At 55.3% G+C, this 16188-nt stretch overlaps 2 protein-coding genes across 2 annotated transcripts in view; one reads left to right on the top strand and one right to left on the bottom strand.

Annotated features, from left to right (window-relative positions):
• The window catches only part of LOC116833677 (B-cell receptor CD22), a 231375-nt gene that overhangs the window by 35718 nt on the left and 179469 nt on the right, over positions 1–16188 (bottom strand). The window lies entirely within an intron of this gene.
• ATP4A (ATPase H+/K+ transporting subunit alpha) overlaps positions 15772–16188 on the top strand; it is a 17083-nt gene continuing 16666 nt past the window's right edge. The window contains exon 1 of the mRNA XM_032795343.2: positions 15772–15783. Coding sequence (XP_032651234.1) covers positions 15772–15783 — 12 coding nt within the window. The remainder of the gene's footprint in view (positions 15784–16188) is intronic.

Genomic DNA, 16188 nt, shown 5'->3' with positions numbered 1-16188 from the left:
GTGTTGCCAGGCAAAGGTGCAGTGCGACATTCACCCCACCTCCCTCCTCGGGTTACACCAGCTCTGGGGAGCGTCGGGGAAGAGAGAGAAAAGTAGGCAAGGCAGCCATTTCCCAGGTGGGGCGGCTAGGGAACAGCCGCAGAACAACGCTGCATGGGGACGGCGCGTCTGGTGCGGAGATGCAGCCACCTCTGGGGCAGGGCAGCTGGGGAACAGCCACATATAATGCCACATGGGGACAGCTCACCCAGCACTGAGACACAGCCACCTCTGGGGTGGGAACAGCTGGAGAACGGCCACAAAGGGACAGCTCACCTAGACCTTTCAGGGGGTAGTTACTGGAGTCAGTGGTATCCAGATACAGAGGGAGTCACCCTGAGCAAACTGGAATATTTCTTATTTACCTTCAACAAGGAAGTAGGTGAACCAGTCCAAACCATCACTGACTCTCCTCTGGCAGTCAGGGCTGCCCCAGTGTCCCTGTGCGGCGCTAGGGGGTGCTGTGCTGGAGGGAGCAGGGCAGGGGAGACTCATAAGAACTGGGCAGTGGAGTTCACTGAGGCCAAGCAGGAACAATATCCCCTCAAAGGGAGTGTTTTCACAGAGGTGGCAAAAACAGGCCAGGGAGAACAGCCCAGGTGCTTCAGTCTTATTAAATTTAAATGGAAAAGAAGAGGCAAAAGGGTTGTGACTACAGCAAAGCAATGGGAGTCAGGACAGCTGGGTTCTATCCCCAGCTCAGGGAGGGGAATGGGGGATAGTGGTTAGAGCAGGGGGCCTGGGAGCCAGGTCTCCTGGGTTCTCTCCTCAGCTGGGGGAAGGGAATGGAGTCTAGTGGTTAGAGTAGGGGTGGGTGGGGCTGGGAGCCAGGTCCCCTGGGTTCTATCCCTAGCTGGGGGAGAGGATTCTAGTGATTAGAGTGGGGTGTGGGGGCTAGGAGTCAGGACTCCTGGGTTCTATCCTCACTTCGGTAGCACATTTATTTAAAGTGAAGTGATTATATAAAACCAAGAGCCACATCACGCTGCAGCTCCCTGTGACCTGAGCGCACCAGGAAATGAGAACCGTTTCACCTGTCGGGTTGGAATTCCTCCCCCTGCCCAGCACTTCCTGCTGCCTGGGCTATATTTAGCTCAGAGCCTGCAGGCCCATCTAGCCTGGTGTCCCACCTGCACCCTCATCATTGATAGAGCCACAGTCCCATATAGTACCCAGTTCCCACCCTGTCCCTACAGCCCATGGGCCCATCTAGCCCGGTATCCCGCCCCCGCCTTATCACCTCAGATCAGACCCGTGGGCCTATCTGGCCCGGTATCCCACTCTCTCCTTGTCACCTCAGATCAGACCCATAGGTCCCTCTAGCCTGGTACCCTGCCCCTACCCGGATCAGACCCCTGTGCGTACAATGGCCCTGGCTTGCTCCCCGGCTACATCAGGCCATCTCCTGAGGACACAGGACCTGGTGCTTTTCTTTCCCCAGGGCCAGGGTTGTAAGATGCGTCACTACCAATACAACTCCCCAGGGTTGGACAGTGACTCACCCAGCACACGTCTTTGCCAAGTATGAGCTGGGCGGGGAGCTGCGAGCGGGATGGCCCACAGTGAGAATGACACACTCAGGGCAGACTGCAAGGAACCGGGCAATCAATCCCCAGAGCCGGTGGTTTTCTCTAGAACTGGATGCAGCAAAAAGAGCCTCTGCAGCACCCCACTGCACCAGAAGCCAGACACCGTCCCCTTTAGGCATTCCCAGCCCTTGGCTCCCACCCAGACAAATAGATCTAATATAGTGAGAGGTTACTGAAAACCCAATTTACCAGATGTGAGGTTTGTTCCAGTCCCAAAGGATCAGAAACTTCTCCCCAGGTTAGCGTGACCAGATGTCCCAGTTTTATAGGGACCGTCCCATTTTTGGGGACTTTTTCTTATATAGGCGCCTATTACCCCCCACCCTCGTCATGTTTTTTCACTGTTACTATCTGGTCACCCTACCCCAGATCAACGTCATCTCAGATCTTAGCACGCTGTCAGCCAAGCCTTAGTAAACCAGCTAGAGGTTTAATAATACAAGGAGAGAGTTATAAATGGGTAATAAATCCCACACAGATAAGTGATTGCAAAGTCCTTGGACCAGGTTTCATGGGACAGATGGCTGGCTTGCCAAAGTCTCCCTGGTAACTTCCAAAGGGTTGGAAAGTCCTCAGTGCACAGTTCATGTTGCTCCTGTTAATTGTAAATTCACAGTCCAGAGAATCGGGTCAAGAGAGAGGCAAAATGGAGGCGTTGCAACTGCAATTTATTTCCTTTCTGCCATGGGCATGGAAATACACTGTCCCAAAGAAAGCCCCCCCAGGCACCACTGCATGGAAAATCACTGGCCCAAGATGGATCCCAGGCTCACAGGAGCTACCACATGCCTTTAGGTGATTTGCAGAACCACAAGGGGTGGCCACATTGGCTCCTCACTGTCTGAGGCACCCTCAAGAAAAGCTATTTGGACAGGATGGGTTTCTCTGATGGCCCATCGTGAGAGTGGGGTGCCCTCGATAGGTAAGGCCCTTTGGTTTTCGGATTGGATTGGATTTAATTTTTCCCATGTGTTTATTAACCACACAACAAAAATAGGTGAAAATCGGTGCCAAAAACTAGTGATCATTTTTCAGAGTAAATCTTGGGGTTTAATTTGGTGGACGGGGGGAAAAGTGCTCAGTGGATTTGCGCTTTGATGAATGGAATTCAGCGTGGTTTGCTGCAGAACTAGCATCGAACTCCAAACACAATGCCACCTCGGCAGTTAAGAGAACAATGTATCTCTAATCCCCACATAAAGCTTTTTATTTGAATAAGCTGTTTACTGTTGCAGACTTAGAACGATTAAGCCTATAAATATTAATGTTTAATTACTGGGCCCCACCGTTTGCAGCGAATACACTCAACTTCATCCTTTTCTCCTTGTTTTTTGTTAAACTTTTGAATGAGTCCTCGTGTTCTGAACTGTGTTGTGAGACAGAGGTTTGTTTTCTCTCCATTTCAGGGTGTCAGATCTTTAAACCGTTCTCGGCGAGCAGCTTGAAATGTGTCCGCAGTGGGCGGGAGAGTCATCGGGACATTCAGATGCACACACTTCAGAGCTTGCTTGCAGGCGTGTTTGATCATTGTGTGTTTATCTTCCAGACTAGTACAGATCCTCATTTTAAGAGGCAGTTTTGCATATAGACACAGACTAATGTATTATCTTAATCCATGTATCTCATTCAATACATTGTATTTTCCTAATAAAACAAGTTATTTTTTATATATTTGAATGATACAACAGTAGGGTGAAAATCAGAAACAAAGGGTAATTGTATAACAGTGATAATATCAATAAGATAAATAGTCTTTAATGATACAGCTGCACAGGAAAGGTGTCTAGTGATTGGGAGGGCAGGGAGTCAGGACTCCTGGGTTCTTTCCCCGGTTATGGGAGGGGAGTGGGATCAAGTGGTTAGAGCCAGGGTAGCTGTGAGCCAGGACACCTGGGTTCCATCCCTAGCTCTGGGAGGGGAGTGGGGGCTAGTGGTTAGAGATGGAAAGGGCAGAGACTTGCACTCCCCATGCACTGCTACAGATTAGGGACCGAAGGGCTAGGCAGCAGTATCACAGGAAAGGACCTGGAGGTTATGGTAGATGAGAAGCTGGATATGTCAACAATGTGCCCTTGTTGCCAAGAAGGCTAACGGCATTTTGGACTGTATAATTAGGAGCATTGCCAGCAGATTGAAGGATGTGATCATTCCCCTCTATTCGGCACTGGTGAGGCCTCATATGGAGTATTGTGTCCAGTTTTGGGCCCACCACTACAAGAAGGATGTGGAAAATTGGAAAAAGTCCAGCGGAGGGCAACAAAAATGATTAGGGAGCTGGAGCACATGACTTATGAGGAGATGCTGAGGGAACTGGGATTGTTTAGTCTGCAGAAGAGAAGAGTGAGGGGGGATTTGATAGCTGCTTTCAACTATCTGAAAGGGGGTTTCAAAGAGGATGAATCTAGACTGTTCTCAGTGGTGGCAGATGACAGAACAAGGAGCAACGGTCTCAAGTTGCAGTGAGGGAGGCCTAGGCTGGATATCAGGAAACACTATTTCCCTAGGAGGGTGGTGAAGCACTGGAATGGGTTCCCTAGGGAGGTGGTGGAATCTCCTTCCTTAGAGGTTTTTAAGGTCAGGCTTGACAAAGCGACTGGCTGGGGTTATTTGGTTGGGGATTGGTCCTGCTCTGAGCAGGGGGTTGGACTAGATACCTCCTGAGGTCAGGGCCGCCTGCGAGGGGGGCAAGTGAAGCAATTTGCCCCGGGCCCCGCAGGAGCCCCCATGAGAGTTTTTCGGGGCTCCTAGAGCAGGGTTCTTCACTCGCTTCGAGGGCCCTGGAAAACTCTTGCGGGGCCCGGGCACCCAGAACTTCCTCCGCTCCGGGTCTTTGGTGGCAATTCGGTAGTGATGCCAGCCCCCCTGGATCCTCTGGGCAGCCCTGCCTGAGGTCCCTTCCAACCCTGAGAGTCTATGATTCTACGACTCTATGAAAACACTTCCCAGCAGCAAACTCTCCCTTCCTGGCAGCCCAGATGGGAGTGTCATGCTGACTTTTAACGGGCCACTAGGCAGGGACATAGGGTTAGGTGGGGCAGGATGCAGGCGATTTATTGCTGGATCCTTTCTCACAGCTCACATTTGCTCTCTTGGGCACGGCCGCACCTGGCTAGGCTGGTTCTTGTCCTATTCCTCTTTGCAGGCTGGGGGCGGGCCTGGGGGCCGTCTCTGTCTGGTGGGTAAAGGGCACTGGCTCTGTGAGGAAGAAGAGAACGGAAAAGGCAGAGCGGAGGAGCGGAGGATCCCGGAGTGTCTGTTTCTCAGGGGAGGAAGACAGTGAAAGACGGAAAGGAGGGAGAGATCCGGGGGTCTCTGATTCTCAGCAAGGGAAGAAGGAAGGTGAAAGGCAGAAGGAAAAGAGTGACCCTTGTGGTTTTGCTCAGCCGAGCAGAGGAAGGACGTAACGGGCAGAGCAGAGAGGAGCAAACACCCTGAATTTGCCCAGCGGACCCCAGGACCCTGAGGCAGCAGGGGGTGGAAAAAGGGAGCGAAAAAGGCGATTCAGAGGGGAGAACACCCCAAGTCAGCTCAGGAAATACAGCAAGCAGGTGCCGGAGGAGCAGGAGGACGGCCCAGAGGAGGAGAGGAAATTAGGGGGCTCGGAGACACGCCCTGAAGGAGCAGCAGGCCGGGAAAGGGCCCCAGGAGGAGTGCGGCACCATGAGCTACCCAGGCTATGATAAAGGCCCAGAGCTCTCCGCCCCTGCTCAGCCCCTCCCGCACTCCAACCTGCCACCTTATGGGGCCCCTCCCCCGCTACTGCCCTCGGGCGGGCAATTCCCCACCTCAAGCTACGGGGCAGCCCCCACAATGCCCCCCAACCCACCAGGCTATTACCTCCCCTCCAACGAGAACCCCACCCAGGGTCCAATGGGCTATGCCCCACAGCAGGTCATCCTGGTCCCCCCGCCTGCTGCCAATGAGGCTGATTACCTGGGCTACTCCATCTTCACCCTCCTCTGCTGCTGCCTGCCCCTGGGCATCGTGGCGCTGGTGTATTCCATCCAGGTGAGTCCCTAGGGGGTGCTCTTTCCTGGCCCCACTGACCCAGCACGGCCACTAGGGGGCGCTGTGCTGCAGGGAGTGGGGTGGGGATACTCTCCCCTGGCAGTCCGGGCTGGCCCAATGCCCCAGGGTGGCACTAGGGGGCGCTGTGCTGCAGGGAGCGGGGTGGGGATACTCTCCCCTGGCAGGCAGGCCTGGCCCTGGTGCCCCAGGGCAGCACTAGGGGGCGCTGTGCTGCAGGGAACAGGTCGGGGGTGCTCTTTCTGGGCAGTCACTGCTGATCACATTGCTCCACTTGGGGGCGCTGTGCTGCAGGGCATAGTGGGCTCTCTCTTGTGGCAATGAGTTCCACAGTCCACACCCATCCCACAGCTTGCTTTTCTGGGATCCTGTCACTGGACAAGGTGACACCATTTTTCGGGGAATGCTAGGAGGACAACAAAGCTCTCTGCTGAGTAGGGGAGCCAGTGTAAGGCTGGGAGGCTCTGGGGGTGAGTGTCCAGATGGCTGGTGACATGAGCTGCTCCGTTCTGTGCCACCTGGGCCATTCCTAGTCCCTTTGGTTTCAGGGTAGTAAGAGCCTGGATCGGCACAGCCAGATAATTGTGCAGCCTGGAGCCAGGGTCTAAAGGGAGAGCAGGTGCTGGCATCTGATTCCTGAGGCTTGATTCTAGCCAGCCACTTTTCCTCCGCGGAAAGGGTCTGTTAGGTCTACGGAGCTGGGGACTGTTTAGAGCAGGGACGGGCAAACTTTTTGGCCTGTGGGCCGCATTCGGTTTCGTAAATTGTACAGAGGGCCGATTAGGGGAGGGGGTCATGGCCCAGCCCCCACCTTCTATCTTTCCCCCGCCCCTGCCAGGACTCCTGCCCATCCAACCCCCCCATTCCCTGATGGTCCCTCTGGGACCCCTGCCCCATCTACACACCCCTGCTCCCTGTCCCCTGACTGCCCCCGGAACCCCTGCCCCTCACTTCCCCCCACTGCCTCCAACCCCACTCCTTCCTGACTACCCCACGGGACCCCTGCCCCATCCAACCACCCCTTCTACCTGTCCCCTGACTGCCCCCGGAACCCCTGCCTCTGATTCCCCCTTCCAACCCCTCCCCTCCTTCCTGACTGCCCCTCGGGACCCCTGCCCCCATTCAACCCCCTGTTTCCCCCCAACCCGTAACCACACCCCGGCCCCCAACCACCACCCCAAACTCCCCTGGCCTCTATCCAACCCCCCTGCTCCCTGCCCCCTTACCATGCTGCCTGGAGCACCAGTGGCTGGCAGTGTTACAGCCGTGCCGCCCAGCTGGAGCCGAGCCATGCCGCCACTGTGCAGCTCAGAGCACTGGGTCAGGCTGGACTCTGCAGCTGCGCTGCCCCAGGAGCTCACAGTCCCTCCACTCAGAGCCTTGCACCAGCGGTGGAGCGAGTGAGCTGAGGCTGTGGGCAAGGGGGAACAGTGTGGGAGGGGCCAGGGGCAAGCGTCCGGGGCTAGAAGCTCGGGGTCTCAGCAGGACGGTCCCACAGGCCGGATGTGGCCCGCAGGCGTAGTTTGCCCACCCCGGTTTAGAGGCACTGGGGAAAAGCCACATGGAGATAAGAGGGGGTGTGATAGAGGTGCTATTCATGGCTGTTACTCAGCAACCCCACCCCAGAGTGGCTGCATCTCAGCGCCAGGTGAACCATCCCCATGCAGCGTCACTGTGTGGCTGTTTCCCAGCTGCTCGGTCTTGGAAGCAGCTGCATCTCAGCCCCCAGTGAGCCATCCCTGTACAGTGTTATGTGTGGCTGTGCCTGGATGCCCCACCCCAGAGGTGGCTGCATTTCAGCTCCGGGTGAACCATCCCCATGCAGCGTTGCTAGGGTGACCAGATGTCTCAATTTTATAGGGACAGTCCCGATTTTGGGGTATTTTTCTTATATAGGCTCCTATTACCCCCCCACACACACACACACAGCCCCATCCCTATTTTTCACACTTGTCTGGTCACCCTAAGCATTGCTGTGTGGTTAATTGTTCCCATCTCTCTGTCTCTTCACAGACCCGGGATGCCAACCACTCCGGGAACGTTGCCCTGGCACAGCGGAATTCCCGGATGGCCCGGATTTTTAACAACACAGCATTGGGGGTGGGGATTGTGGTGCTGATCGTGTGGGTCACAATCGTGATTGTCATCAGCGTCTCAGCCTATCGCCACTACTGATCCTTCCGCCCAGCCCCAACCCCCAGCTCTGAGCCTCTTTTCAACACCTCTCTGCATCCACACACACAGACACGCATGCACCACAACACAGCCATCTCCTCAGCCCACCCACCCACTCACAAAACAGCCAGTCTGCACCCCCCCTTACCCTCCCAATACAACATCCCCTCCCTTGCCAGTCCCCCAGCCCACATTGTGGGACCCAGGGAGAATGATCCCCCATCTGCCAGCCATCAGGAGTCACACACCCCTGGACCCCCAGCCAGGGGCAGCTTTAGGCATTTTGCCACCTCAAGCACGGCAGGCAGGCTGCCACCCTCGTGGCGACCGGCAGAGCGCCCCCAATGGCTTGCCGCCCCAAGCACACGCTTGGCGTGCTGGGGCCTGGAGCCGCCCCTGCCCCCAACTAGGCCAAGTACCACCCCCACCCCACCACGGCGCATGGTCCAATGAGGGTGCAAAGGACTCTGGGAGACACTGGGGCTGGACAGGACTTCAGACAGGGTCTGAGATGATTCAGACACTGCAAGGGGGGCCGAAAGGAGTGAGGTCCCAAATGTCCTGCTGCCCCCACCCACATCTGGCCTTATCCCCTGGCTCTCCCCTCCCCCCACCATCACCACCCATCTGGGGTCCATTTTGGGCCACACCATTGGCTTCTGGGAAAGATGGGACTGGCCAGCCCACTGGCTAAAATTCTCTCATGTCCCCCTTTGTTGTGTTAGAGGATAAGAGATCTACTACTCCTGCTGGCTAGTGGAGCAACTTCTTTAATGCCACTTAGAGGATACCAGCTCAATTACCGCAGCTGGCTAGTGGAGCAACTCCTTTAGTGCCACCTAGAGGATACCAGCTCGACAACTGCAGCTGGCTAGTGGAGCAACTCCTTTAGAGCCACCTAGGGGATACAAGTTCTACTACCGCTGCTGGCTGGTGGATGGACTCATTTAGTGCCATCTGGAAGATAATAGTCTACTACCGCTGCTGGCTAATGGCTGAAGGAGCTGTGAGCAGGGCCCATCATGGCCTGACCAGCAAGAGCACTCCCTGCTGGGTAACCCCGGAAGTTTGGTCCCTGATCAGCATCCTAGTCACCCTGCATTTTAACATCCTGTCTAAGGAGATGGCGGCGAAATCCAAACAGAGTGTGCGCAGCTGTCCTCATGCCTCCAGTGAGTCCCCAGAACAAACCCCCATCTGCCTCGAGAAACCAGCTGCTGGATCCCGGCTGGGAAAGTGGCACCCTGCTTTGAGGATTGGTCCTGCTTTGAGCAGGGGGTTGGACTAGATACCTCCTGAGGTCCCTTCCAACCCTGAGATTCTATGATTCTGTGATTTCACCAGTGAGCAGCAAAAAGCCTCTTGTACGCATGTGCTGTTTGCCCCGTAATGGCCTGCTCCCGGTGCCACCCACGCCCCCGGAACGATGGTCCCAGATTACTCCGGAACAGCCTCTGAGAGCCTCAAAGTGCATGCAGTTGCACCGGTGTTTCACCCACCAGCCTTCGCCTGTGTGTCCAGAGATTGCCTCGATCAGCTGACAGCACTGAGGCCGGACACACTCATGACTTTAATGCTCAGCGGAAGCTAGACGCATTCAGGCTGGAAACGGGAGTCCGTGTCCAACAAGGAGGGGAATAAACCCTGGCAACAACTCCCCAAAGGCCCAGGCAGATTCCCTGTCGCTGGTAAGCTGGGGTGGGTGTCTAAAAAATCTGCTGTCGTGCAAACGGGCATCACTTCTGGCTTTGTCATGATCACGAGGGTCCTTTCTGACTCTGCAATCGACGAAGCTGCTGCTGGACAGTTCTGCCAAGCACTAGGTAGGATTCTTACGGGACTCTGGTTAAAGGGGCATCGGACGCTCCGGAGGAATTCGGATGGGTTCAGCGTTATCCCCCGTATGTTACCTTTGGGTACAGAGTCGTGCCTGGGGACAGCTTGGCTATGGACTATTGCCTGGGCAAGGTCATTTGGAATTGAATTACTGTTCTTGGCTGGATCAGTCGCTTGTCTCCCTTCCTCAGTCCCACCTGAGAATTGTTTGCTTGACTTTAGAAAAGAGATTCGCTACTTCCATGGCCAGCCCAGCTCCTTTGGGGATAAACGAAGGTCACTATTTCAGGCTCCAAGTCGATACCTAATTCCCACAGCAGAAGGAGTGGAGAGGGAGGAGAAATGTCTGCTGTGTAGCGAGATTGGGACAAGATCTTCAGTTGTGTGGGCTGAGCACTCCGAAATTATAGCATCACCTGTTGAGTTCAGTTTCTGCTGCTTGTCTAACCATCTTCCCTTTGCTTTCTGCAAACTCTTGCCTGCTTTCAAAGTTATTTTTGGCTGATAAAAAACCAATATGTGCTCATGCTCCAGCGTGCTCTAGTGCTGTAAGGATCACAGATCCAAAGGACAGTGAGAAACCAATTAGAGTTAACTGGCTCATTAAATTATTTAACCAATGTGTGTTTGATAACTTATCTTGCTCACACTGCACTCTAACCCACTAGACCCCACTCCCCTCCCAGAGCCACAAAAAAAATTGAAGTCTTGGTTCTCAGCCCCCTGGTCTAACCACTAGGTCCCACTGCCCACTCAAAGCAGGCAAGAGAATCCTGGAGTCCTGACTCCCAGTCTCTTCTTGCTCTAACCACTAGACACTCCCAGGGCCAAGGACAGGGATAGAACCCAGGCATCCTGACTCCCAGCCCACCCCTGCTCTAACTACTAGACTCCCCACCCCTCCCAGCTCATATACAGCAAGATGTTCTGCTGGGCAATTCAGTGAGCAGCCCCGGTGAATTATGTTGGCTGTGACACTCCATGACGGGTTCCCTGGGGTGCAACCCGGAACTGGGGTACCGCAGAGCCCTCTGGTTTACCAGCCTGGGCTCCCTCTCACACTGTGATATTGTGACAAGCTGCAAACCCCTCCGGGTCCTGCACTTACACAGCCATCCCCAGGCAGGGACACACCCAGCTGAGTTACATGACTACTTCTCCTAGCCAGTCATGAACCAGCAATAGAGAGCTGCAGCCAGTCCCCACCATTCTCCAGTCTAGGACCCCACGGCTGTACTGTCCTACCCTGGCCAGAAGCCCGGCACTCCCAGTCCTCCACTTCTGCAAAGGAAAGTGGATGTGCACCTACTCTTGTTCCGGAGCAGATTCCCCAGGCACTTCGAGCAATGCACTGTTTTGGGTAAAACATAAAACAGATCTATTAACTACAGACCAATTGTAAGTGGTTATAAGCAGTGAGTGTAGAGATCCCAGTTGGTCACCTACGAAATAAAAGTAAAATCGCAATCTGAGTCCTATAAAGTAGACAGGATTTGAGTCAAGCCGTGTTTCACCCTGATGGTGTTGTTGTTCCTTCATACACAGCCTGGGACTCTCCTTTCCCGCCTGGGGCCACTTGCTCTGTTCAGTCTTTGTCCTCCAGATGTGTTTCCAGCAGTTGAGTTGCGAGGGGGAGAGAGAGGCCAAATGATGATGTTACTTCCTCTCCCTTATACGTTCCTGCAGCTGGGTGAAAAGATCTTTTGCTATGACGTGAGTTAAACCGCGTCCATTGTCCAGTGCTTTCTGGGAAAGCCTTCGTTGTGTACGGCTCCTGGGATAGTTCGTGGGCGCATGGATTCCCTTCTGGCTGCTCCAGTGTTGTACCTGAAAGGCTGGTTGTGGGGGGTTCCCAACCTCACAACATATTTCAGTAACACACATGTAGCAAAACATCACAGCTCCCCATGCAATGACAGCACAGCCAATCCAACAGGGCATTCCTGTGCAACAGATCCAGCCTTTTAACCTGGTACTTCACAAGGCAGACTTGGTAGAAAACGTATCATAATTATATCACCATGGTAAAGCTGGGGGTGCCAGGGTGTTGCTTCGGGGTGCAGAGTGTCACACACACCTTACAGCACTACCCGCTGAGGCAAGAAAAGCACCAGGTTGCATGTCCCCAGGAGATGTGCTGACACAGCTGGGGAACAAGCCAGAGGAACAGCCATTGTGAGCCCAGGGGTCTGCTATGGAAGGGGGCAGGATACCGGGCTAGGTGGGCCCATGGGTCAGATCCAGGGCTGTAGGGATGGGGTGGGAACTGGGCCTGTGGCTCTATATCACGGATGGGGGTGCAGGAGGAATGCCTGGCCCTCAGGCTGACCATTGCCTGAGTTTTCCCCGTTGGCAGCTCCAAGCTCTTGATAGCCCAGCCCGCAGGAAGTGCTGGGCAAGGGGAGGTGAAATTGTTTTCATTTCTTGGTGCACTCAGGTCACAGGCAACCGGGAGGGAGCCGCAGCATCCCACAGGATGTGGATCTTGGTTTTATCTAATCACATCAGTTTAAACAAACGTGCTATCAAACTGGGGCTAGAACCCAGGAGTCCTGGCTCCCAGCTCCCCCACCCCGCTCTAACCACTAGACCCCACTCCCTTCCCAGAGCTGGGGAGAGAACCCAGAAGTCCTGGCTCTTAGCACCCCCCTGCTCTAATCACTAGACCCTACTCCTCTCCCAGAGCTAGGATAGACCCCAGGACTCGTGTGTCAGTGTGTGTGTGTGCATGTGTCAGTGTGTGTGCCAGTGCATGTGTGTCACCTGTGTGTGTGTGTCAGAGCATGTGTGTTTCAGTGTGTGTATATGCATCAGTGTGTGTGTCAGTTCAGGTGTGTCAGTGCATGTGCATGTCAGTGTGTGTGTGCATCAGTGCATGTCCTTGTGTCAGTGAGTGTGTGTGCATGTCAGCATATGTGTGCATCAGTGCATGTCCTTGTGTCAGTGCATATGGATATGTCACTGTGCGTGTGTGTGTCAGTGCGTGTGCGTGTGTGTCAGTGTGTGTGCGTGCCAGTCTGTGAGGAGCCTGCAGCCCATCCCTCCCTCCCCCCTGCCTGCAATCTCCCTGCCTGCCCGATAACCCAGCCATGATAAGAGTTGGGAGGGGGGTTATTGCTGCACCCGGGACAGTCACACGCAGCTGGGACAAAGCGGCTGTTTCAGGCCAAGGGCCCTGCAAGGTCAGATATGGGAACCTGCCGAGGCAGTGCCAGACTGGGCCACAGTGTGAAGGGGGAGAACCACCGGAGAATAAGGATCCCTGGCTTGGGGAGGGGCGTGGGGGCTAGTGGTTAGAGCAGGAGGGCTGGGAGTCAGGACTCCTGGGTTCTATCCTTGGGAAGGGAGTGGGGGCTAGTGCTTAGAGAAGGCGGGGGCTGAGCTCCAGGACACTTGGGGTATGGCTACACTTGGAAATGTACAGCGCTGGGAGTTACAGCTGTGTTTGTACAGCTGTGTAGGGACAGCGCTGCTGTGTGGCCACACTGACAGCTACCAGCGCTGCAGTGTGGCCACATTTGCAGCATTTGCAGTGCTGTTGGGAGTGGTGCATTGTGGGCAGCTATCCCAGCGTTCAAGTGGCTGCAACGTGCTTTTCAAAAGAGGGGGGTGGGGTGGAGTGTGACAGGGAGCGTCGGGGAGACAGAGAGAGTGGATTTTTGGAGCAGACACTGTGACCGCTCCCTGCCTTGCAAGTTCAAAAGCAGGGGGTGGGGTGGAGTGTGACAGGGAGCGTCGGGGAGACAGAGAGAGCGGATTTTTGGAGCAGACACTGTGAGCTCCCTGCCTTGCAAATTCTGGCCATTTCCCCCACCCCTCTCTCAATCACTCTTAAATGTAAAAAGGCTTCAGACCAGATAAGCAGCTTCTCCGACGGACTCCCTCCCCCCCGCCGTGCTGTTTGTCTCCTCAAGCAAACAGCTGTGAACATTCCAAAGCCTCGGCTCGGCTCGCTCGCTGGAGCAAAGAGCAGCTGTGTTTGGTAGCTCCGGGGAGTACCTTCCGGTTTGTTGTAGACAGGAATTCTGGGATACCTCTTAATACCCTGGAGGCCAATAACAGCGCTGGTGAGTGTCCACACCTGATGAGCAGCGCTGCATCACCAGCGCTGGATTCGCTACACCCGTAGCAGACCAGGAGTACAGCCAGCGCTGCAGCCAGGGAGTTGCAGCGCTGGCTGAGCTTTGTAAGTGTGGACACTGAGTAAGTTGCAGCGCTGTAACCCCCTCACCAGCGCTGCAACTTGCAAGTGTAGCTTGGGCTCTATCCCAGCTCAGGCGAGTGGGGACTAGTGGTTAGAGCAGGGGGGCTGGGAGCCAGGACTCCTGTTCTATCCCTAGGAGGGGAGTGGTGACTAGTGGTTAGAGCGGGGGGGGGCAGGGAGCCAGGACTCCTAGGTTGTATCCCTGCTGCCCGTGAGACATTCATTCCCCTCGTCATGCCTCAATTTCCACATTTGGACAACATAGGGGTTGTTTTACCAGAGTGAGTCGGGCCCTTCAGCAGAAGGGCTGAGACAGCATCGAACCATCCCTGAAGCTGCCCAGACCCAGCACCAGCAAAATGCCCCCTCTGCCCCACTCAGCACCAGCGCGATGCCTGCTCCAGAGGGTACCACAGAGGGCTGTGTCCCCTGGGGCTCCTGATCCAGCTCCGGCAGGTCCCACAAGCTGCCCAGCTGCAGACAACAACACAAAGGACGCAGAAGGGAAACACCCACCTTGTTTGTGCTGCCCAGGGGAGAGAGAGACCAGTAGGTATATATAGCACAGACTGGTCCCAGCACCATCTGTGCCAGGAGCTGCCCAGACACAGCCAGAGACAGGCCCTGCACCAGCTGAGATCAGGGCCCCCTTGTGCCAGGCACTGCCCAGACACAGGCCTTGCCCAGGTCACAGTGTAACTAGACACAGGTAGGATTCGTCTTCCCACTTTGTAGGTGGGGAAACTGAGGCACTGAACTCTGCAGTGACTTGTCCAAGGTCAACCAGCGGTCTATGGCAGCCCTGGGCATTGAACTGAGGTCCCCTGAATACCCATCTGCCACCTTAACCGCTAGGGGAGGCACATTCTGCAGAGGTGCTGGAACTCGGGATGCTGCTGCATCCCCTGGCTTGAAATGGTTTTCATCACATCTAGGATTTGCAGTTTGGTTCAATGGCTCTCAGCCCCCCTCCCTCCCCATACACATTGCTCCACCACCCCTGATATTCTCTGCTGCAGAATCAAATGCTTGTCCCTAAGGTCAGCGACCCAGAGAAAACTGACAAGTTACATGCGAGCCAGATCCTCCACTGCATAGAGCAGGAGTAACCCAGTGCTGTCCGTGACCCCAGCTGGCCCACTGACTCCAGTGGCACCACAGCCCATTCACCTCAGCTGGGATCTGGCCCACTGACTCCAACAGAGCGACAGCCCATTCACTCCAGCTGGGATCTGGGCCCCCAATCTCTTATCACTTGTTCATGACCTGAACTTGACTATGATTTTCAAAATCTCTTTACTCTTATTTATCCCCAGAACTAGCTCCTTCCCCCACGTTCTGTGCTCCACATACAGTGTAGAGAGACTTCTGGCTCCCAGCCCACACCCCTCTAACCACTCGACCCCACTCCCCTCCCAGAGCCAGGGGTAGAACCCAGGAGTCTTGGCTTCTAGCCCCACCCCGCTCTAACCACTAGACTCCACTCCCCTCCCACAGCTGGAGAGAGAACCCAGGAGTCCTGGCTCCCAGCTACTCTGCTGGAGGGCTGTGTCCCTTTCTCCCAAGCTGGGGTTGTCACCTTGCTGGTCCTCACCAGCGTCAGGCATGTTGGCTCCCTGGGGGGGTCATCCCAAGGTGATCGCAGTGTTTTGTTCTCCACCCGCCGAGGTTATCAGCTCCTGGGCTGTGACTTCAAGGCTCACGCAAAACGGGGGCCCGGCTATGGCACCACAGCGTCCGCAGTGGGCGGGAAAGGTCCCCGGGGACAGTATAAAAGGCTCCGTGACGGACACGAGTGCTTGCCCGGGCCAGACTGCCAGCACTAGCTGTGCTGCCGCCCCTCTGCCAGTGCGGCCCCCGTCCCCGGTGTGTCCCGCCTGCCTGGGCGCCCAGAGAGCCAGGATGGGGAAAGCGGTAAGGGCCAGGCTCTGACTCTCTGTCATGGGAAGGGGCCAGACGCCAGGGTGCTGGCTGTCCTTGTGGATAGCTCGATAAATAGACAGTGTGTTCAGGGCCAGATAGATAGATAGATAGGTAGGGTATATGGGGATGGATGGCTAGATGGATGGGTAGATAGACGGGGAGTATATGGGGATGAATGGGTAGATAGAGGGAGTATAGGAGAGTGAGTTAGATGACTGTGTATGGGGATGGATGGATAGAGGGGGTACGTGGGGATGAGTGGATAGAGGGGGTGTATGGGGGGATGGATGGAGGGGGTATGTGGGGATGGGTGGATAGTGAAGAGAGGGAAGGTAGTCAAGACTGATGGGGTGGAACTACCAGCGGGCCACATAGCAGACATACAGACCAGCTACA

Source organism: Chelonoidis abingdonii, chromosome 11, assembly GCF_003597395.2.
Source record: "Chelonoidis abingdonii isolate Lonesome George chromosome 11, CheloAbing_2.0, whole genome shotgun sequence".
NCBI lineage: Eukaryota > Metazoa > Chordata > Testudines > Testudinidae > Chelonoidis > Chelonoidis abingdonii.
The sequence above is the reverse complement of the archived record's forward strand: the minus strand, read 5'-3'. Positions and strand labels throughout refer to the sequence as shown.